Source organism: Myiozetetes cayanensis, unplaced genomic scaffold (genome assembly GCF_022539395.1).
Source record: "Myiozetetes cayanensis isolate MyiCay16 unplaced genomic scaffold, myiCay2020 scf7, whole genome shotgun sequence".
Lineage (NCBI taxonomy): Eukaryota > Metazoa > Chordata > Aves > Passeriformes > Tyrannidae > Myiozetetes > Myiozetetes cayanensis.
The window spans coordinates 51,811,550-51,835,337 of NW_026087964.1; the positions used below are offsets into that span (position 1 = coordinate 51,811,550).

General features: G+C 42.6%; 1 protein-coding gene across 4 annotated transcripts in view; it reads left to right on the forward strand.

Moving 5' to 3' along the window:
* FAM13A (family with sequence similarity 13 member A) overlaps nt 1-23,788 on the forward strand; it is a 128,213-nt gene that overhangs the window by 56,349 nt on the left and 48,076 nt on the right. For 3 of the 4 annotated variants that reach the window (XM_050337880.1, XM_050337881.1, XM_050337882.1), the window contains exon 7: nt 22,759-22,800. In XM_050337880.1, coding sequence (XP_050193837.1) covers nt 22,759-22,800 — 42 coding nt within the window. Of the gene's footprint in view, nt 1-12,236; nt 12,373-22,758; nt 22,801-23,788 lie in introns of those variants that run through there. The other variant, XM_050337883.1, reaches the window with a different exon arrangement.

Genomic DNA, 23,788 nt, shown 5'->3' on the forward strand with positions numbered 1-23,788 from the left:
CAACTTTTTCAAGAGGACTCTGGCATCCGACCTAGATTATAAAGTGGTTTGCAAACATTGCTATTCTTGTTGGGAGGTTTTGTGTCACAAGGTACTAATAGTTCTCAAATAAATGTTATCATTAATTATATGTAATTATCAGGTACATTATAATGAAATTGCTGTATCTGCTTAGCTATGACATGATCTTTGTTAGAAAGGAATAAAGGTTGTTCTTGGCAGTGATAATCATTTAGTGCTTCATGAAAACAATGGTGGTTTGTTCCCTTTCCATGCTCAGATACCATGATATGGGTGAATTAGAAGAGGATGAAGGGTTACACACAACAGTAGATGCAGAACTCCATCTTCAGCAGCTTCACGAGTATTTAACAGTAAAGAAATAACCACACACACTAAGCCTGTAAGGCCCCCTCCAGCAAGGACTGCAATCTTTAATAAACTTTCCATCAGTTGCATTTGGCACTAGAACAGAGGCCTTCAGGGAGAAAAGGAGAGACTTCTGGTTGATTAGTAATTTTTAATACTATGTGAAATACCTCTTAGTATGTGTCTTCATAGAGTTGTCCTTAAAGTGAAGATTTGTGTATTAAGTAGCAACTATGGTTGTGACTTACCTAGATTGACTTACCTTTTTTTAAATATTGAAAGTCATGTTATGCCTCCTAACAGGTATGTCATTCCTTATTGCAGGGTTTTTTGAAAGTGCTGATGTAGTTTGAAATATGCAAAATATCAGTTGCAGTCAAAACATTGCAGAGCACAAAATCTGTATCACCCTCTGTTCTCAACAGTTATTGTAAGAAAATGTTGTTTGTAACGTTGATACATTCTCTTTTTTTGACCAAAATAGGTGGATTAACTCTATGTACCCAAAATCCCCAATAGCACTTAATGTATGTGTTCTTTTGAAAACTGCCTCATTATCATAATTGTGTGCAAGGACAAACTGCTAATTATGCAGTGGCAGAAAAGCACACCTATAATGCATCTTTCCAGTAACTCCAAAACCAGTGGAGAATGAATGAAAGGAAGCAGCAGGAGAGGAGAGACTGGTCCTCTGAAAGAAGGGTGGAAATCTTTAGGCAATATGCAGCCTGTTACATCTGTGAGTCTCATCTTGTTCTTGCAAGAGCTCCTGTGCAGAGCTTCAGAGCAGGGCAGCCAAACCTCCAGCCCCTGGGAACCACACACATACTTTATCTTTACCTGGCTGAGAACCACAGGACTCACTGCAGACCTCAGGGGCTGGGGAAGGCAGCAGCTTTGGGACTAGGGTGTGGGCTGGAGGGAATGGGACTCCTTGGGGCCTCATCAGACCTTCAGTGAGAGGGTATTAGGGTGGGCTTGCACCTCTGTGAACCTCAGAGTCCCTGTTTGGGTCCCTCTTTCTTTCTACTATCTAGAAGGAAAAATCTGCTCAAAACTGGTTCAGATGTGACATACATAATTGCAGTAGGAACTGGTGTGATTTTGGATGTGTTTAGAGGTACTAAAACTTCAAATAACCACTTCAAATAACAGATTCAAATGGATTTTAATTGAGGGATAGGATATGTTATGATTTAAGTGGATACACATTAGGAGGGCCTCTTGCAAGCAATGCTCTCAGCCTTTTGTCCTAAACTTCATATACAAGCACCATTATAGAACTTTTGCCCAGGAAAGGGCACTGAAATTTGCTTTGCTGTTGTATATGTCTGTTCTAGCACTTGCTGGAGCTACATCTCTCTGCAATCCTGGTACCGTTTTGAAGGAGAAACCATCAGTGGGACAGCACCCTGCTGTTTGCGGTGCTGTCAGGCTCTGTGCGTGGAAATATCGACCAAAGCAGTGGGGCTGGGCACCCTTCCTTGCTAGTAGTGGTCGGGGGCTGAGTAATGGGTGTGTGTACGGCAGCCAGACCGTGAAAAACATTCTGCAGTTCCTGAGAGCCAAAGCTTAGAGCAACCACAGCAGTTGTTCAGTAAGCCAGCCATTGCCTTCTGTATTTCATAGCCATATCTTTGTGTGCCAAAGATCATAAATTCCTGTTTGTGACTGCATCACAGCTGCAGTAAGATTTGCCAGCACAGATACCCCGTGCTGGCTTTCTAACACGTGCATGTTCTCAAGGAGAAGGTTTGTTTACATCAACCTTTTGTTCACAAAGATCCTTATATCTGGCCTATGTCCTGAAAATAAAGGCATCACATGCCTAGGAGCATAGTAGCCTCCCTAAATTAAGGGGTGGCTTAATGTACCCTGCTGTGCCCTCTTCTTAATGACACTGCATATTTTCACTGTTAGTTGCTGAGGTATGAAAACATTATTGTTATTGTATGAAAACGTATTTGTACACTGAGAAGTGTGTGCTTACTGTAAACACTTTCCCTGTTTGTTGGCTTTCCTTTGAGCAGCTGCGGTTTAAAACTTAACATTATTCTCTGGCACATGCTAAGAACTTGGGTGCCTGTTGCCAGAACAAATCAAACAGGGGGGCTAGTGTTGTTTGCTTAGCTGACTATTTTTGTTTAGGTTTGGGGTTTTTTTGTTTTTGAAGTCTGTCATGCCAGTACATTCAGTCCCTATCCAAAGTAATAATTTGCCTTACCACTCAGGAGCCTTGCTGCCAGGTTTACATAAGGGATTGCAGCCAGGCAGCTGGCAGGGCTGCCCTCCAACAGTCGTGGATTCTTCAAGAAAACGTTTCAGGAAAAGGGTAAAGGTCTGGAATGAGGCTGGTGTGGAGGTGGTAAGCGTGGTTGCCTCCTCCGTCATTCAACGTGCAGCACCTCTGGCTGGCCCTGCTCTGAGTCCTCTGAGAGGATTTTTTATGTCAGGCAGTGTTGCTGTTTGTCCCTTTTCTCTTTAGGTTGTGTTGAGTTAGTTTTTCCAAGCTGACTCATTTAACTTTGAGAGTACATTTGTCTCCACCCTTCTATGCAATCAATTCCCTTCTTTCTTGCACTGTGGAATGCTGGCAGCAGGAACTGCCTTACATAATGAGTTGTTAAGAAAAGCATTCTGTTTTCTAAAAACACAGATAAAAACGTGTGATTTATGTGTCTCTCCAAAGCAGGTGACTGTGAACGGCAAATCAGGGTGTGGTCTGAGCTCTTTCTGGGTTCTTCTACTGTCTGTAGTCAAGATGTAATGACAGCCACAGAAACATGTAATTATGTAGATTTTTCTCATGCAAGTCACCTGGGTGGATTTCAGTGTACTTTTCCAAGCATTTGCCCTGTCTCTTCCACCCTGCACAGCTTAATCCTCTAAATTAGGCTTTGTCCATTACACTATTGTAACCTTCCTGTATACTTCTATTCCACCTTATCTTTGCCTCTCCTTGCAAGATTTACATGGTGACAAATTATGGCTTGTGGGATAGAGAACATTTTGAATCTGATGCCCTGACCTGTGCCACGGAAGTAGAGGTTCATCTTGGAAGCAACAAGAATCAGATATGAAACAAAGATCTGGTGACTTAGAGGTAGAAAGCATATATGCACTTTATTGTTATAATGTGCATGTAGAAACAGAAGTTCTGCTTTCAGTCCATGAGCCAAGTATATTAGCTTTTCCTGTTTCCTGGGACAGCATCCAGCAGCCTTAGAAATCAGAAAGGGACTAAAGTAAGTTCACAGTAATTGAGTAACAGAGCTGAAAAAAACCCCGACTCCCTTTCTGTACCTCAGGCATTGCCCTCTCAGCTGGAAAGATTCTTTATTTTGCCATCTTGTTCATTTCTTCTTTTGTAACTGCTTTTGCTAGGAGGAGAAAGTCCCTACATCTCAGGAGGCTGGTGGCTTTCTGATACTAGCTGGGCCAGAGAATAGTTTTTGCTGAGGAAATCAAGTGCAAATATCTGTACAATTTTGAAGCAACTTTTGAACAAAGGGATCAGTGACTTCTCATTGGAAAACACACAGTGAAGAATTTAAGCCAGCCCTGGAAATCTTTGTGCTTTTAATATTTGTGTTTACAAAAACCAAGACACCCATCACTATCCTGTCTTAGTAGCAGTTACGGAAGAGGCAGAGCCTCTGCACTGTAATTTGACTTATTTTTACTGCTACTCTCCCCTAACTTCCTTAACCTGTCTCCCAAAGTGCCTGGTGCATTGTTCAGATGAGGAGGTTCAGCGTAGCGTGCCTTGTTTCCGGTAGCTTTGCAGAGCAAGCAGTTTTCTACCACCTGAAGCTGTGAGGTTCTCCTTCCTCTGCACTTCCCAGAGGGGATCTGGGCTTGTGTCCTTCAGGAAGATCAGTGGGCAGAGGTCACTGGGTTCTCAGTCAGGCTTGTTTGCTGCTGCAATTTCCTGGTTCAGGCTGAAAGAGCTGTGCATTTGGACGTTGTGTTCAGCACGTTGCAGTGTAGGCTGATGGAGTTCAGCTGTGACTTCCCATGACACACACGTATATTTTTAATCAAAGTAGTCAGCTGGCTGTCTAACAGGAAAAGGCTGAGGATGGCATGGCAGGGTTGTCACTCACTGCTCTTGCTTGCATCGGTTTGTCTCTGAGCTCCTATTTTATGTGTTGTGAGGAGTGTGATCCCAACCTGACTGCTTATCTAAAAATTCACTTTCTCACACTGGCTCAGCGCCTTCCTCCTGGCCTGAGAAGGTTGCAGTTAGGAAGTAATGAAGATAGTTCTATTCCTGTACCAAAGCTTTTCATTCTGCACCTTCTGCAATAGGTGTATTTGTGCTAGGGATACCTGCAAAGAGAGACCACTAGGTAGTTGCAAAGAGAAACTAGAGGCTGCTTGGATGGTAATGACTTCCAGTCGTTAAGGCTTTGACAGGACTCCTGGAAACAAGAGGTTCCACCACCCGTTCCTCAGGTCCTTTCACAGTTTCCAAGCTCTCTGCATTCAGAAAGTTTGAGTCATGTAAGGAGGGATTAATATCTAATAAAATAACACTTTTATTGCTCTGCCTTAGAGTTAGAAACCACCTATACACTATGAAATGATTAGTCTCTTGGGAGCACTGCTAACAGTATACCATGTTTTATAAAATTTCTAGATGTTTCCTTCAAAAAGGAATGAAACTTCAGAAAGTGTCAAATTGCAAAAAAAAAAAAATATATTATCAAGCATCCACTGTTCTGAGAGGGGTACTGAGCATTACAGGAAACAAGTTTCCTCTAAAATCTTGTTGTTAGCTTTTTCTGGATTTACACCTCTTGAGTAGAAACTTTGGATTTTTCCTGAGACTATGAAGGTGGGTTGGGAAGTTGCAAACTCACAGACCTTACTCTTGTTGTTCTGAATGTTCCTGATAATTAAGTGTAGGCTTATGCTGAACTTCTGTTTTTCTGCAGTATTGACTTATGCCACTCCACATGAGTGGCCTGCAGTGGGACAGGAGCGTGTTTGCACAGCCTGGACATGCACAGAGTGGTCAGACTCAAAGCTCATGTTGCAAATGAGGGGCATAGCAGTGAACTCTGCTGACTGAGCCCAGGATCACTTATCTGGCTGTGCATAAACAACTATTTGTTGTTTATTGGTGTACCCAAAGCTGGGGGTGGGAAGAAGCCTTAGGCCTGACCTGAGAGGGCTGTGTTCCTCTCAAACGTAGTCAGGTTTTAATAGACCTGGTCAGAATTGCTTTTTAGCCAGGATCTCCCTTGCTTCTGTGGCAGATGCTCTGTCCTGCGCTGGACAGAGAAACGGAGATAATTCTCACCCAGCTTGCTCTTATTCTTTTAGTGTCTCCCAGCTGGAGTCAATCTCTCCTGTCAAGTGATCTTTTCCCACCAGCTCTCCCAGGAGCCAGGCCAGCCACTGGGGGACTTGTGCAAAGCGAGGACTCCTTGCAGTCACGTCATTAGCTGAAGAAGAGGAGCTATTTCTAGAGGGTCTTTTCCGGAGGGTAACTCCGCCAGACTGCCTCCCTTGCCAACACAGACGGCAGTTTATCTTTCAGTGGCGTAGAAAGCTGCATGCAGCAAAACGTGAATGGTGTGTCCTGTTCCTCCACTTTACTCAGCCCCTTCTCATATCCTTGTTTTTCATAAGGCTAAGGGTAAACTACAACTATTTCACTTGAAGATGCTTTAGGAAGCAGGGAACAGGGAGGGTTCAGAGGCATGGAGTTCAGAGGACAGTAGTTTTGTAGAGGATTGGAAGGACGTTTCTGGAAGATGAGAAAGTGTGAAAACAGTGACATTTTTGGAAGGAAATATAAATAATGCAGGAAGTACCAGGGGCTCATTTTAATATTTTGCTAGCAAATAAATGCTTTTTCTTTAGTGTTTTCTATGACAGATGTTTTCATTGATCTGAAACAGCTGGACTTTTAAAGGGTCTTTGTGCAGACTGTTTGATAGAAATAACAGTTTAGAGGACTGGGAGAAATTTCACTGGACGTTAACATTTAGAAATTTCATTAGATTAGCCGAGCTTTGGAGAAAGCTTGCTTTGGGAATAACTTGCACCCGACCAGACTCCTGCTTGTTTGCTTGCTCTCCCATGCTCTGGCACTTGAACTAACTAGTGCAAATGAAGAACCTAGTGACCTTGTCACTCAGCATGCTTTACCCTGTTCCCACAGCAGATTAGCTGGCACAACCATTCATCACTTGTTGCTTTCCCAGGAAACCCTTTAGGAACCTACTCTCAATCCTCCCCCTTCTCCAGGATGGAGGCCAAGAAATAATTTCTGGGCTTCCCATGGGGCGAGAGTCCTTTGGAACAAGTTAAAGCTGCTGACAGGCGGGTGTGGCACTGCTTGCAAAGGACACTGCTGCTTAATGAAGAGCTGCCACAGCAGCCAATTCAGGTCTCCAGGGAGTTTGGGGTGTCTCTTGCAATGAGAAATGAACTTGTGCTTATCTGTTGGCTGAGATTAGGAGTGCTGAGAACCTAAGGCTCTGAGAAGCTTTCAGCTTGGTCTTTATTTTTTTCTTATTCTAGCAAGTTTAAGAAACAATTCTGGAATATGTTTCCTCCTTAAGAGGTTTTAACTAGCTTTGTTTAAAAGGTAATTTGGCCCTAAGTTACAGGAAGTGTGAAAGCCCAGTATATTTTCCATGGATATGCCAACAAGGCTTTCATTTCTATGCCGATGCAAAAAATAAAAGGGGTAAAGTGAAGTCAGCTGAGAGCAACTTACTTGTCTCTCAGACAAGAGGAGTATCAGTTAAAAAAAGGAAAAAGAAAATGCTGCAAATTCTATCTGGGCAGTTCACCTAAGGTTTGGTGTTCCTAAAAAGAGGCAATTGTTTGTTGCAAGATCATTAAAAATTCACCATGATCTTTGATGAGTTGCATCAGTAGTTAATTATTCTCACCATTTAAAAATGTCTCATTTCTAGGCATAATTTGCCTATCTTTGACTCTCAACCATTGGGTCTTGGTCGGTTTGTGAGTTTTAGGTCAAATATTAATGTTTTCTGCATGCATAGACTATTTTATTTGAAAAACACTAAACATGTGGGTTTAGTTTTTGTGTTCCCTTCATGGATTGTCTCTGAGAACTCTTCAGTTTCTCACAAGTTGCTTCAGAATGGGAATTGCTGAATGGATCATAGTCTTCTGTAGCAACTGCCCTAGTAGGAAACACAAACATAATACACCTTTTCCACACAATACCCATGTTGATACCTCCTAGGGCGATGGTAGTTTCTTAAGCCACACAGTCACTCAGAGCTTGTATAGAAGTGCTGGTCTGGCATGATGTTGTGTCCCCAGTAGGACCCATCATCTTGCACATAGTTCCCAGATTTTACTCTTACGTGGCTGTATGGAAACTTCTAATGCTAGCTTGCACACAACATACAAAAAGAACAACATAAAAAAAAGAACACCAGCATAATTGTACATTTCCTTTCACTGATAAAATTGCTAAGTGAAACAGGGCAGAGTACCAGCTTTGGAAAGTCGCCATTAGTACTTTTACCCCCTTTCTGAGGATTCCCCTTTCACTGAATTACGTTTTTGGTATATTAGCTGGTTCTTCTTCCTGTTTGTGCCCTTTTGGAGAGGGCTTATTTAATTGTCTGTCTGCTTTGTTTGGACGTGAAGGGCTCCAGTTTCCAAATATGGTTTCTATTTACATGTGACTTGCTTATTTCATGTGTGCACACAAGTCTTCTAGCCCGTGTGAGATTTTCCAGGGTATTTATAATTTTTGATTGCAGATGTTCACATGGACAGATACTCTGAAGAGGAAAATGCATGTATCAATGCATGTATATGTACATAAATAATGGCACTTTAAATTTTTTATTGGTGGCATTTTGAGAAGTACGTTCTTTAATTTTCAGTCTGTGACTGCTTTGCTTTGCATTTCATTTTTCTGCCAGAGGGAAAATATTGCATAACTTAGTAAATACTGTGGGAATAAAATGAGCAGCATCCTAAAAACCCTCAGATTTTGTCAGACCAGGCAAGACCTCTTTCTTTTAAAAATAGTATCTAATTTGTGTATGACTGTGCAGTGAAGCAAGGGATAACTGCTTTTCAGGAGGCAGACACAACCACATCCTCATGAAATCCATTATCTAGATCACTTGTATCCTCTGGTGCTGTTCACAGATCCTATTCTTTTGTTGCTGAGAAAATTACTTGGTGTGCAGCAAAGTATGAAAGGGAAAGAAAGAGAAGAAAGCACTTCTGTAATGATGATAGACAGGAGACTTCCTTTCCAAACGTGTGGTTATTCTTTAAACTTTGATGGAGAAAAGTGATTATTCATATTTAGTTCCAGCCAGTGTTTGGTTGGTGTTTTTTTTTTTTCCTTTGTTGAATCTCAGTAAGAAATTTGCAAATCTAGTAGTTTGAACCCAGGTGTTGCCTTGGTGTAGGTGCTGAAGTGTGGCGGTATGTATTGGTATTTCAAGGGGCTTTATCATTTTGATTGTTATTTGCTGTCTATTTTCCTGAAGTATTTGCAATACACTGAGGAGCTGATAGTCAGTGGAGAGGATGCTGTGTATGTGCTGAGGGAGGGTTTTTCCCCACCCTCTTTATGTGTGTTTGGTGGTACCAGAAAGGGCCTCTATAGTACATTGTTGCTGCCAACAGGTGAGTTTGGCCTTTCTGAGTAGTAGGTGTGCCAGAACTATATGAAACTTGCAGAAGAAGTTTTGTTTTCTGTCTTTAACATGGGAGAAATTGAACCAAGTACAAACAAATCCAGACCAAAATGTTGCATAATCCCAGGTTTTATATGGGATAGCCCAGCTTGAATTATGCAAGTTAAAAAAGGTGTAAGAGGGCAGGGGGAGGGTGGGAATTCCTGCCTCTGTCAAGTAGCAAGTTGGCTTAAAGGTAAACATCTGTGTGGAGGAAGTGGAACTGTTTGGCGATAAGGCTGCAGCTCTCTGGCAGCTTTTGTTTGCCTCCTCTGTGCCTCAAATAAATCACTTGTGGTCCATACTCCCGAATTGGGGAGGTGAAGAAAGAATGAGCTGTGAGCTCGTTTAGCAGGTGAGAGATTCAAAAGGCCCACTGAGACAATGTGAACTGAATTAAGGTGATGCGCATCGTGGGGCAATTTCTTGCTGTTTGAGTACTACTGCTCTTACTGATGGTTGGGCACTGTGCCCCGAAGTACTTTTTAAATTTCACTCTCTTTGACATTTCTCCTTGTTAAAATCTTTTGTTGCAGTATCTGGAGCTGCTCCGGAAATAATTAAAACCTAGGGAAACCAGCAGTACCAGCAACCACCAATTAGCATTTTCTCGATTTTGGTTGCCTTTCTTTCAACAGGTGTTGAAGTTGCATGCCAGTGGTGCAGGGAAACATGAGCTAGTGTACCTCTTCTTACTCACGATATTTTTGGCAGTGTTAAAGAGGCAGATGAGGAAGGAGAGGGAGAAATAGATACCGCATTGAGGGGACTCCAAAAGAAGAGAACAAAAGCAGAAGGTGGATCTGAAAGTGTTGATGGCACAGGGAGCCCTGCAACTTCACTGTTTTCCCAAGACATCTAGTTGATTTTAGCATGATGCTATGAACTAACCTTCTTCACTAATGCTAATTCATAAATCAATCTTTCTGGTTATTACAGCATCTCTTTTTTTTTAGTGAATTCTTTGTCAAGGAACTTAGCACTTCTAAGTTTATTTATATGGGCAAGTCCCATGAAAGTTATGACAAAATAGCTAGTGTATAAATTCAGAGTACAGCAGCTATTTAAGTTATTCCACTTCTGTTTATTCAGCAAGCTGCTGTGGAGAACCCTGAATCCTTCCCCATGTAGATGGGTCCTTAGTTAAATGTGGAAAATTAATTTTTTTTTAATGGCATCCTGATGGTAACACTCAGTTTATAGAAATGTAATAAACTATGAATAATAGTGTGTGTATAAAAGAAGACTGGCCAGGGAAAGGCAATTTGATTTATTGTCAAATTCTGAAACAGTACAAAGTGCTTTTGTTTTACACTGAAGTGTTTTATGTATCTGAGTAAAATCTTTCTCTGAGGGTTTTAGTTGCTTAAGAGCATGTATGGCACATTTAATTTAACAGGAAGTCATTGAGATATTCATTTAATTGCCACAGATAAGAGCAGCAGAGATCCCTGATGGCAGAGTGCTTTATCAGCATTGCTGACTTTCCTAAAAAGGGCCCTGTGCTGTGCCTGGCGTGGCTGTGTCACAGCAGAACAGGCTTGTGCTGAGGCAACGGGCAGAAGCATTACTAATGCACTTCTTCCAGTCAGCCAGCTGACAGGAGCAAATATTAAACAGCTCAGCGTGCTGAAGCGAAGCCACTTCTCCACTGACCTCTGTGTCTCTGCCATGCCACTGCTTTCTGAGGCTGCAGCTGCCTGCTGCTCTTGTTTTTGACTGAAAACGCCCCTGCCTCCTGCTGAGAAAGGTCAAGATCTGTTATACATCCCTGTGAAATGTCTGATACCCTCTGCTAACCCAAAAGTGTCAGCTGCTTCTCCAGAAAGCTGATGTGGTTCATGTTTAATTTACATGACCTACATCTGCATGAAAGTCTTAAACATACAGGTATTAAGCTCCTGCCACAGCTTTCTCCCAAACCAGTGCCAGACCTCACTGAGGTTTTAAGGTGGTGGTGCTTTTAATATTGACGTGAATTTTTGAAGATCAGCATCTGCCATTATGTTTTTACCATCCAAAATGTTGAAAAAATCCATTCTCTTATGCCCGTTTATCAGTTTGGCATCACCCCTTCCCCATCACATAAGGTACGCAGTTGTGGTAACATTGTTCACAGGCAGGGCAGCAGCAGAAGTGTTTCTGTCCAGTGCTGGGAGAAATTGGAGTCAATTCCTTAGGCCTGCTGGTCAGAGGAGGTGCAAAGGTATACAATAAAACCTTGAGTATGCTCCTTCAGTAGCCATTAAACATTTCAGTGTAAAACCTTGGTGATTTTGTACTGTTCATTTTCCAAGGCTGCTATATCCTAGAAAGTGGCACATCCTTTGTGTGGATCACCCATTGTATGGGGTTCTTTTGCTACCACTTTTCCCAGCCCAAATTTCTACCAAATGAAATGACACGGTTCATTGTTTCAGAGCAGTATTTTGTCCGGTGTCACAGATGTAGAAGCAGGAGTGCTTGAGGGTGGCCCACTGGGAACATCAGTAAAAATAAATTCGGCTTTCGCAACGCTCTTCAGTTCAAATGTTAAGGGAAGAGTTCTCATATGCTCCTCTTTGCAGTGGGTCTGGATTGGTTGGCCAGCTACAGCACAGGCCTTTCAAACCCAGGTAGTATCTACTGCAACACAAAGGGATCAAGTTCAAACGGGCGGTTGTGCCAGCACCGACAGACACGACGGTGAAGGTGCGCATAGGCAGCAGTGGCTCAGTGCCTCCTGCAGAGCCAGAGCATCCCGGCGATGGTGTCCTGAAGCTTCGGGTGGTCTGGGGGGCACGGCCACTGCCCTGCCACCCCGGAGAGGAGCCATCGCTGCTGCGGCGGTGGGGAGGCAGGTCGTGGGTGCCTACCTTGCACCCTGGGGGGCGTTTAGGAAGAAGGGCAGTGGGTTATAGTTACTAAAAGGGTTACTAAAAGACCTTGTGGGGTCTTTCTGTTAAAAGGTGTCTTGTATCCATCAGCCCGTAGGTTGCGGTATCTGTTGCAGACCCAGGACCAACTGGACATCATAAACCGCCTTTGGATAACCTGCTACTGCCGGGTCCGGTGGGGCGGGAGGGTGTCCCGGCTCCCCAGCGGCAGCGGGGGGGCCCGGGCCGGGGCTCTGGGCGGCGGGGCGGGTCGTCGTCAGCCGCCAACCCGGGGCTGGCGGTGCCTTCGCCCCTCCCCGGGGCCGGGCCGCTCCCCGCGGCGAGGCGCTGGCGGCGCTGCGGGCGCGGCCAGAGGCACGGCGGGCGGGCTGGGCGCCGGGCAGCGGATCCATGGCCAGCATGGCTTGCGAAGTGATGCCCCTGCAGAGGTACGTGTCCAGCCGGGGCACCGGGCGGCCGGGACTCCGGCCCCGTCTGGGAGCGGGGACACCCTCCTGGGAGCTGGGATGCCTTCCCCGGCACCGGGGCAGCGCAACAAGTCTGGTTATTAGCGTGTCTCCTGGGGTGGAGGGGGGGGGGTGTCTTTGGATTCCTCCTGCGGGGAGGGAGGCTTGATGTAGCGCCCCGAAATCCACACAGCGCTCTCCTTTGCGGGGAGCCTGCTCAGGTGTTTATGGGGATTTGGGGGTCATCCTCTCCCTGCCAGCCGTGGGGGTCTGCCGGCTCCCTGTGCCCGGGCAAACCTGTGCCTCCCGCCGCCTCCCTACAGCGGGGGCTATACTGCGGTAAAGGGAGCGCGGCTGGGCTTGTCCCTGCGCACACCCACCCACAGCTGTCAGCTTGCACACAGCATGGGCGAGAGGTTTAGATTTCGGAGGAAAAGGGCTGGTTTGTTTCCAGGGTGCCGACACACACCTCCCTTCAGCACCAGCTGTGAGTGCGTACCTGTGCTGGCATGTGCTCCCGCCACAGTTTGGCAGGGGCAGCTGCAGTCAGGCTTCTGAAATGGCAGGTCACAGACCCGCTGCGGGGAGGAGTGTACACAGCCCTTTTACTGAGTCATTGAATTATTTTTTTTTTTTTTGATTTTTACTACTCTTTCAGTTCTCAAAATTGAGTGGTCCATACCTCCCCCTAGCCATATATGAATGGGATGAATATCAATATTCCTTTAATCTACAAAACAGTAAATAAGAAATTTACCGTGCCATTTCAGCACTGTGGTGGTGGTGGTCTTTCAGCCAAACCTGCGGAGTTGCTGCTTTTATGTGAGCACAATAGAATAGTAACTGAAATTGCTGCCCAAACTGTTACTGTCTTGGTAAAGTGCAGGGTCCTCTGCAGGTAGATGTGTTGCAGTAATGCAGTCGTGGGGTTCCATGTTGATGACTGCAGAGAAACAGAAATGTGGTTTGATTGTCTTCAAGTAGTCATGGTGCATAGTTTCTATTTGAAGGACCAGTCTCACATAATACTTTTAACCTTTTTGTGTTCCCAAGGATCTTACTGTCCTAGCAGCGGTCGGAACAAGTGGTTATTATTGTGCTCTTGACTCTTCACCCCAGGGGAAGATAGGTTTCACAGGCTGACTCTAATTAGACTCTTTGTTTTTGTTCTTGCAAGGACTGTGTCTCCCTCAGTTAGAGACATAGTCTGCACTTGAAAAGGGAAAAATTTTTTCAAACTTAATTAAGCCTTGAGCATGGTACAGAATTGTTTTGGTTTTGCAGCTAAAAATTATTTGCAAAATTCTGGTTCCTTTTCCATCTCTGTCATCTGTTTTTTGTCTGTGTATACTGTACTTTAAACACCTAATTTTCTTTGGACCTAGAGGCAGACAAGCACAGAATGCCAGATCCCTTTACAGCGGTGTTCTCCAGGGTGCATCTTTATTTTCCCCTATTCTTCTCCCTATGATGTTGTTTCCTCCCTTCTTAGTGCAGAGTTTTGCTGCAGAAGAGGGTCTTGCTGGCTTTGAGCATTTTTTGGAAGCTTCAGGAAAAATGATGCTTAGTAGTGGTTAGTACCAGCATGGGTAACACTATGCTTGTAGTTTCTTTGGGGTGGACAGGCTAATGTTGCTGTTCCAGCTGAGGCATAGACAAATTGCAGTGTATGGCTCCTGTTGCTGGGTTTAAATCGGACTAGTGCCACCCTTCAGGACACTGAACTTAGGACACTTCCCAAGCTGAAAGACTCCATCTTTACCTCTCAAGAAAGGGAATGAGCTGCCAGCAATGATCACACTTGGTTCCCTTCCTGCGTGAGTGAACTCCCACCTGCCCCTCTCCTGCAGATGTCTTTGGACCACAAGCTGATCATGATGTGCCTGCCATGGGAACCTCCTGTGCTGAAGCACTACAGATGTGTAGCTGATGTGTAAAATCTGGGAGAGGGAGAAGGGCTCTGTCTAAGAATATATGTAAATAGCATTTGTCAGTAGAGTGGCAAAGTATCATATCTACCAAGGTATCTGTAAACTGTGAGTCTGTCTTCCTGAAAATCGTATAATGTGCTTGCATAGAGCCATATGTACTATATGGTATCATTTTATTCTATATATAGATATCTGTGGAATGGCACATGATGGGTTATGGTGGCCTGCTGTGAGGAATGGGGATGTCAGGGTTATGTTTCATTGCATAGGAAGAGGTGGCAGATCAAATGTGTTGAACCTCCACTGCAATAGGTACTATATTGCCCAAGAACCGTAGAAGGCACCAGTGAATGTCACATGGGTTGCATTACTGATTTTCCAACAACTTATCCACCAGTAATTGTCTCTTCCATTGCTAATAGGCTAACTCTTTTCTGAATAGCATTAGCTTACTTTAATGTCGTAGATTCCTAGTTAGAGCATTACTAATGCTGTTAATACATGTTAATTCATCTATTCTAGCTCAGTCTATTGCAGATATAACAACAGCTGTGCAAAACTGAAGCCTGTGGTTGCCTTTGCCAATTGTATCTGCCAGTTTCTGTAGGAGATAAGAAAGATAGGTACACACTTGGGCTTTGTTTGTGATCAGTGGCCTCTGTCGTTTTGCACTTTGCTGAAACAAGTCAAGGTAGTGGAAGAGTGAAGCCATCACAAATATTTTTAGAAAGTGCATCTGATAGTGGTAGGGAATGTGACTGATCGGTTTCTAATCTCTGCGCAGCAGTTGTCTGCGTGGGCTGTCTCGCAGTCATCATCAAGATTGTTTGATTTACCTTACTAGTTGGTTTCCTTGGGATCTTTCACAAATACTCAGTATTTTAGCCCAAGAACACAGTTTGTATTCTAACACACTTTATTCTTTTTTCCTTTGAATGGCTGCTATGTTCTCCTTAACACATTAGTGAGCATCTGTGTGTACAGTTGTATTGTAAATATATCTGATCCTTTGGACTTTGTTATCACTTTCTATCCAAGGTACTGGAAGGACTTGACAAACCCTAACAAAGTATGTTCTCGAATATGTATGTGAAGTATGCTCTCTGAGAGTGGAGAGAACTTGTATCTAACTTTTTCTTTGTTTGCTTTGGGTTTGGGTGTTTTTTTCTTCTGGTGGAAGAGCAAAGAGAAATTAAAACCTGTGGTTCTCATCTTCCACAAATCATAGCTTATTACAAAATCTGTGTGAATTTTATGTGAATTTTTTTGCCTTCCAAGTTCAGATTTGACCCACAGCTGGGTACCTTGTCTTGTCACAGCTGTGACCTGGTGAGTGTAGGAGCCTGTGGAAAACTCTTCCTGAGTACAGCTGAGGGTGGGGGACTGAGTAAAAGAGGAAAGTGAGATGGAATTTTTCTGTGATTTTTGCCTCTGGGGTGTCCACCTGATTAAGCAAAAAAATATGAATATTTACCTAAAAGCTGGGCTCTGAGATACCTTTATTTGAAGTGTGCAAGCTTTCAACAAACAATCCTGAAGCTGAAATCACTGGTTACCTAGTAACAGTTCTTCACCATTATAATGCAACAGGTATGTGTGTGTTATGCAACTTTACACTGTTAAATTCTGAGAAGAGGTGAGACTTTGGCTGGTACATTCATTCCGCCTCTTTCTGACCCATTTTCTAGTTTTATCCCAGTGAGGGCTATTGCCAAACCACAAGTAGAAGGAAAGACATGGCCCTGTCTTTCATAATAAGACCCAAGTAGTTTAAGAAGTAAGACAACAAAAGCAAGCTGTTTAACATTGACGTCATTTTATAAAAGATAAACATACTTGCAATCTAGGAGGATAGTAGGTAGAAAATAATTATACAAAATTATGCTGTCAAGGATTCCGGCATATTCAGATATGTTAATATAAAATGGAAAATCAGCCTTTTGCTCACAGTGGCATTTAATTAGCAACAAGTTCTGCTTATTGCAGCTTGCTATGGGATAGCCTGTACTCCCTGATCCCTGATACTGCTTTGAAGTGGGAGGAGATGTGCAGAAAGGCTTCAGTGTAGTTTTTTTTTTCATGTTCAGGTAAGGTACCTCAATCTCAGTGCCCCCTCACGCACAGCCTGCACAGTTGTGCCTGTGGATAATGCACTATGTTCTCATTATGTTTGGTTGTGCTCTATGTTCATGTTTTCTAGAATTAAAAACTTCCTACTCTAGTATTGGGTCCTTGTGCCTTAATTGTGACTGTGGCAAATAGAACAAGAAGTAGTAAGTGCTCCTCAGATGTGCCAGAGTGATTGTTTGTATTTACTTCAGCTTGTCTCTGTGGAGTAGTAACATAAGTATTTTGAGTGCCAGATAAAACAAGAAACAGAAGCTTCTGCTTTTGGAAGACAAATGGGAAACTCTCCCCCAAAAAGGTCTCTTTCTTCAACCCTGCAGTTATGTTGCTGCCCACTGAGATCTCACGTGCTTAAGATGTAATTTAGTTGAGAGACTTTAGGAAAAACACTGCTTTGGGGAAGATGGTGGGATCTTTTGGGGATTAATATTTAAACCAATACCAATCTACTCCCACCCAATTCATTGGAGATGTTTTGTGGAGTATGAGAGTTCAGAATAAAGAAGCTGGGTTGTCAGCCTCATATTTTGACATGTGGCTCGTTTGCTGAGTAGCTTATTTAAGTTTCAGTGGTAGGCATGGTTAGGTATAAGCATAACTATTGTGAAGACTGGAGATAAATATCTTGAACAACATGTTATGGTTTTGATTTATAAAAGTTACTCTTCAGGGAAAATGAAAATGTTTTCATGGAAATAACTCCCAGAGAAATAGCTGTTAAACATTTGTTTCTTAAACAGTGCATATAGGGCATTCCTCCCTCCCCCTTGTTTAGGTGTATAGAGCAAGGGTGGTGTTGCTCAGTAATTGATGGTAGGTGGTGACTTTACTGTTGACCATTGTATCACCACAGTGTTATGTTAGATTAAATTTATAGTTAGTTTTGCATCAAGGGTGGTATTTTCTTTCTTCTTTTGCATAATGCATGTCAATATTTATTTGAAGGAAGTTTGTTTTGAAGGATTTATTTGAAGGAAAAAGCTTATGTTGCCTGGTATTTCTCATTTGCAAAAACATTGCCTTTTACCCACTGCTGTGAAGCACAAGCTATGAGTAAATTGCTCTATTGAGAAAATAAGTATGCAATAAATTTTCATGAGCTGTTTCAATCTTGCGTTTTTTGCAAGATTGAAATAACTTTTATGGGGAAATTATTTAGGGGGGTGAAGAAGTGCTGAAAAACTTGTGAATAAGACGAGACAGTCAGCAAAAAGCACTACTGTGGCCTGAAAATCAATGTTTCCTTGAAACTGTTTTTATGTTCTTAGTGTTGAATGTCAGAACAACTAAATAAATAATGTTAATATCCTCTGTAAAATGCAGAAATTGCATGTCTGTTAATCCAAGAGTGCACAGTGGTTCTGAATGAGGAGAACAAGAGGAGACCCAAGCTTGAACCATCTTTCTCCTGCCTTCAAAAGCTGCATTAACTTTTGATGTAATTAGTAATTTGACACTGAGTTTTCAATGCCTTTTTGTTTGATTGCATTAAAATTAAGAGCAGCTATCACCTTGCCTGAAAAAAGTATTCTCACTTAAAAAGCAATTAATTTCTTTTCAAGTCCAGAATATCTGTGGTGGAATAGAAAGCGAACCATTTCCTTATCTAACTTTTGAGGTCAGAACAAATAGAGTCTATGGCAAGGCACTAGGAAAACATGACCTTGGGCGAGCAGCGAGACCCTGACAGTCTCTAGGCCTTTCATTTCTGGTGCAGAATGTTGACACTTCAGTCAAAGTACATTTTCATGATTGTAAAAAGAACCCACAAACCCCAAAATCAGCAATGCAGCATATTTGTTTAATATAATCCACTAAATGTCCCATTTATCTTTTGAAAAGAGATGTGGAATAGGAAAGCAGCAGTGGATTTTCAATGGAGGCTCCAGTGCCAGGAAGCCAAGGCAGAGGAACTGCTGATAATTAAGTGTAAACAAAACAAGGAGGAAGGACCCTGAGCCACCCTCTGACTTGGGGTGAGAGCTCAGGCCATTGAGGAGAGGGCTGAGACGGGGTAGCCCATATGTATGTAAATAAATCAGGAACTTTCTGTCTAAGTGGGTGTTCTACAATAGGTTCAGCAGCTCCCTTGTTCTTCCTCAAGGGCAAGATGATTTAATGGTTGAGCTTGATGGTCTTAGAGGTTTTTTTGACTCTCAACAATTCTATGGTTCTGTGAGACCATCAGGGGAAAAAAATAAAAAAAAGGCCATCATAGCATGTTTAAGGATGTGAGGAGTGAACGGTTTCCTGTAACATTTCTGTTGCAAAACGGGGAGGCAAAAAAAGGTAACTGTCCTTCTGTAATGGAAATTTATTGTTTAACAGTTAGACTTCACCCAGGCTTTCCTATTTCCTTTTTCAGAGACAGAAAGGATGAATTGTGTAAATGCTGTAAAATACACGTGCCTGAAAATCCCAAGATGTGGGATTTTTTGCTAACTGGTGGGCTAAACTGGTGTTCCTTCCAGTCTGACAAACTTTTTTGTTAGCTCAGTGGAGGTCACAAACCTAACAATATTACTTCTTTAGCTGAGAAATAAACAGAACAAGTTTGGTTTTTTGGTTTTTTGTGGGTGGTTGTGGGTTTTGTTGGTTTGGGTTTTGTTTGCTTGTTTGTTTTTTAGTTTGGCTGATATTTGTTTTGGTTTTTAGCAAGAAGTTGTCCAAGTATACTCCCAAGTATTTCATGGAAGCAATTAATTTCTGTTTAATCCCGTGATTTAGGAGAGCTATTTATATGCCTGGATTAAAAGAGACTACTGTATTTTGCACTCACCTGCTTGGCCAGGTAATCAGTGATAGTTGAATAAATAACTAAATAATAGTTGAATAAATAAAGTTATTTCATCCTTTTAGTGCCTTCTCATCATAAAGCATGTGTCAAGCTAGACAAACTTTGAGGAAAAAAACCCAACCAACCAAACAAAACCTGCCAAAACTTAATCTACTACTAAACCTGTTTGTCTAATGGGTAAATTCTTTGCTGGGCAAGGTAGAATTTTAAACTATGTAAGAACTCCTCATCAGAATGACTTGTCCTCTCTGTACTGTGAGCATCTGACTTGGTTTGCCTGGTCAGTGTACCAGGTATTAAGATTTTCCTTCTTTCTGGAAGGGTTGTATATTCCTTTAACCAAAGAGGAATTACGCAACCCAAGTACAGTACAGTGCAGTTAAATGTTAAAAATATCTTAGTAACTTCTAGCAATTTCTCTTAAAAGGACACATGGTAGACAGGGGTTCCTAGCAATACTAGTAAGCCGTTCAGTACGAGGTGTTTTAAAAACAAGTAAGCAGTTGTTTTCTAATCACCATAGCGTGAGTTATAGTGACAAAGAGTCCTGTGTGGAAGGTTAAAAGCAATTTCTAGCCTATTTATTGTGTAGTATCAATTGGTGATCATTTGCTATTACGTCTTGTACATTTTTGCTTGCTTGCCTGTCACTTCTCTGTCCGAAAACATGTGGTTAGGTATACACAGGTTTAAAACTTCTAGCACACGATTTCCATTTCTTTCATTAAACTAAGCTGTGCTTGTGTGTGTAATATAAACACATCAGTTTATTACCTTTCAACAGGAATAATCTGTTATTTCATTAAGTGTTCTAACCAAAACAGAATCTTTGTGTGCTAAGTGATTGGAGTAGGATTTGGTAGTCTCACATCTAATTTGAGAGATTATGACTTGTGTGGAATAGATGGTTTAAATATGTTTGCAGTTTAGACAGCTCATATCTTCCAGCTTGCACTAATGAGCTGGCTAAGGTGCATGAAATTAGGGAAAGATGTTTGGGATATGTTGTTTTTAGTGGTTTAGTGGGGAAATGAGTAATATGCTTTACTCAGATGTAAGAGATCTTTTTAGAAGGTTTTTAAGGTTTTCTCAGAAGTCTGGATTTCTTACTAGTTAACTTGAAGGTCTTCATCCCAGATTCAGCTATTGATCAGTGCTGCATGTGTAAAACTATAAACCTTATTGAGTAAAAGAGGTTATCCACAGCTACAGTTATTACCAGTTGTGAAATTCTGAGATGTGATGATCTAAATGAAGCTGATATTTGGGTTCTTACTTCTGTAAGAGCTGTTTTGTCTGCCATTCTCAGCTAATGTGTTCTTCCCTGTTACTTTGTATGGGTGGATATTGGTCTTTTTGTACAGATATAAAGCTTTCTTGAACTTACAGAGTAGCAGTTGTACTGACTGTGGAAAAACAGGAAGGAAATGCAAGAAGTTTCAGAGTCCCTGCTGAATACTACTTTTCCATCTGATCTGTCAAAGTAAATATTGGGAGCATGAATGTAAAAAAACTATTTGGACGTTTTCGGTATCATTGTGCTTCAGTGACTTGGAAAGTAATTACAAATCCTGAGATAAGGAAGGGGTTTTATGATAGAAGAGAAAGCATGTTTGGTGTGGCTTTGACAACTGCCACTTGTATATAAAGCAGCATTTGGTGTTGGCATTTGAAGTCGCATTGATGCACAGAAGTCGTGATGGCGCTGTGAACTTTCCTCTGTGTGAGAAAACATTTTTTCTGTCCAATACTGGGACTTGTTTGCATTGAGATGACAAGTACAGCCACTAATGCAATGAACTGAACATAGCAAAAAAACTTCACCAGCAGCTTTGTGAATTTAAAGTAGCTTCTTTGCACTTACAAAAATATATATTCTGTAAGTGCTAAATAAAGTGATAACATGCACGCAGGCTGGGAGACTGTGCATGCCGTCAGGGGAGGGAGCCTGTACCTGGCAGAGGTTCTTACCTGTGCCTTTGTTGCGGGGTCATCTTCTGGGAAAGGCGATAATAGGCCCTTCCATTATTTCCATCCACTTTTTCTAGGCAGTCTCAAAGCCATAGCATTTTCTCACAAACACTCTTCAGGTGATATTGGCCTCAGTTCACAGGCAGGCACTGATCTGCATGCTGGCAAGCTCTGGGAGCGACAGCAGCGTTCAGTGCTCCCACAGCAGTGACCAACTGCAGCTTGCTCAAGCTGCTGAAGACAGGCTTGTGGAAGTGGCAGCAAAGTTTCCAGTAGCAGGTGTACTCCCAATCTTCTTGGGAGCTGCTGAAAACTGTCCAGTCCCCATTGCGTTACAGAGGCGATGAAGATTTGGCAGACCTCAGCTCCCTGTTGAAGCTTATCAGGGTGTCAGGCCCCCAAGTGACTTGAGTTTGAAGCTGAGCTCATCTCAGGGCATTCTCCCATATTCTCTCTCATTTTCTGAAGAAGCTCAAAAGCAATAGGTGCCCCCACAACGTGGCAGTGCCCCAGGACCTGTGCCTGAGGACCTGTGGCATATTGCTGAGTGCTGGCAGTCCCAGGCTGCTGGAAGAGCAGGAAGGCAGCAGGGAAGTGATTGCTTTCCAGCACCTGTGGGATTTTATCCTTTCTGCTTTTGTTCAAAGTAATTTTTGCAGCTTCCCATCTTTTCTGCCCGTCTGCTAAACTTGCTGTGCTCTGACCTCAATGGCATGTCCTGTATGCTTGAAAGAAGGCAAGTGTCCTGCTCTGGCAGAGTTAGAAGTCTTGAATACCCTGCAAAACTGACTGTTTCTCTATTTGGAATGATCAGGTGAAATTTGTTTCAACCCCTTCTTACAGTGGCATGGTCTTACATTGACTTAAGCCATCAGTCCGCCACACTTTTAAGCTTCAGTGTCCCAGCAGCTCATGCTTAGGCTTGTGCCAGCACAGGCAGGCTGAGCTGGATCAGGGCTGTTCAGGCCAGCTGACAACTAAAACACCGTTTTGTCAGGGGAGCTCCATGTCAGCCGATGGCAGCCCCTGATCTCAAGCCTGCAGAAGTTTTGGCATAGCCAAATAAGCTTTCCACAGGAGCAATAAAACTGGGGAATTTGTAGCCTCGTGCGTACACCTATGGCCATTTCTGCAGTTACTCAAGATGTCGTTTGTGGGGTTTTTTTCTCAAATTTGGCTTTAATAGGCAGATTGTTTAATTCTGGAACAGCAGGCAGCAAAGGACTCTCTTGGTTTTGCTGGCAAAAAAATGCTTTATTGTTGCTATGGGAATAGTCCTTGCACTGTTGCAAAGCCGGAATGACTCCTGGCTGTCTAGCAGGAGATCTGTTACACCACATTCATGGACACTGAGAAGTGAGTTAGATTGCCAGGATTTAAGGAATGTAACTTAAAGGTTTCTTCCATGAGTAAAACCAGGGGACAACCTGTTACCTTTGTAGCAGGCTTCACTTTTGTTATCTCTGCTTGTTAAGAGTATATTGAACTGCAAACACAAGACAGAGCTGCATACTAACCTTAAAAATTATGTTTTATTTTTAGCTCCCAAGAAGATGAGCGACCTATGTCACCCTTCTATGTGAGGTATTTACTCAGTTGTTTAAATTTATTTTTCTGTGTGGGATTGACTCGTTATTGGAATTAAATGTGGGGTGGGGAGGCAGAAATGCTGAACAAACTGTGTAATCAAAGTGAAGATTAATGTTACATTTGTAATTATTGCTCAGTTTGTGAGACAAGTTTTTGGAGATACAAACTTTGTTGCTATTTTTGTATTTGTAAAATAGACACATGGTTTAAACTCTTGGTTAGAAAATGGACATGAGTTTCCTCTTTTCTTTGGTTTGCTATGTAGCTTAGGTGCCTGTCTTGAGTAGTTTGTAATCTGCAGGCGCAGGAGAGATTTTTGCCATGAGCTTTGAGGAACTCGCAGCATGTGCTGCTCAGAAAGAAATCAGGAACCAGATGGTGAGTCAGCAGCCCATACAGCAACTGCTTCTCTGCTGCAGAAGAGTGCCTGGGTCCCCAGCAAGCCTCTCTGGAGGGAATGGTGCTCACTCTGCATTTGAACAAATTGCGTTTCTTGTTTTGCCAACTGGAGGGCAAAGTCACTGCTTGTAAAAATGGTCTAATTCTGTTGACATCAGTGAAAGTTTGCTCTGCTTGCTTCAGTAGCAGGCTAAATTCCAGTGCTTTCATTTATACCTAGTGGAAAAACCGGAGCCAGGGCAATTAACAGTGAAGGGCTGCAGAGGAGGAAGGGCCAGATATTATAATTGGGTTCTTTGATCACTGCAGAGTTTAAACAAATAAAGAGAAATCCCAGTGGTGCTTTATGTGAGAGCTGTGATAATTAGAATTCTTACAGCCATCTCTGAAATTTGTTAATTCTCTTGCATATATTCCTATTTATCTTTGTAGCTTGGGTTTTTTTCTTAGAGAATTTTTTAAACAAACTAGCAAAACACTGCATTCAATGCATACTGTGCAGAAATGTGTGTCAGTGAACTGTTCATGGACTAGCCTGGTTGCATGATCTTGTCTGCCTTCTTGTTGGTACACTAGCATTTCC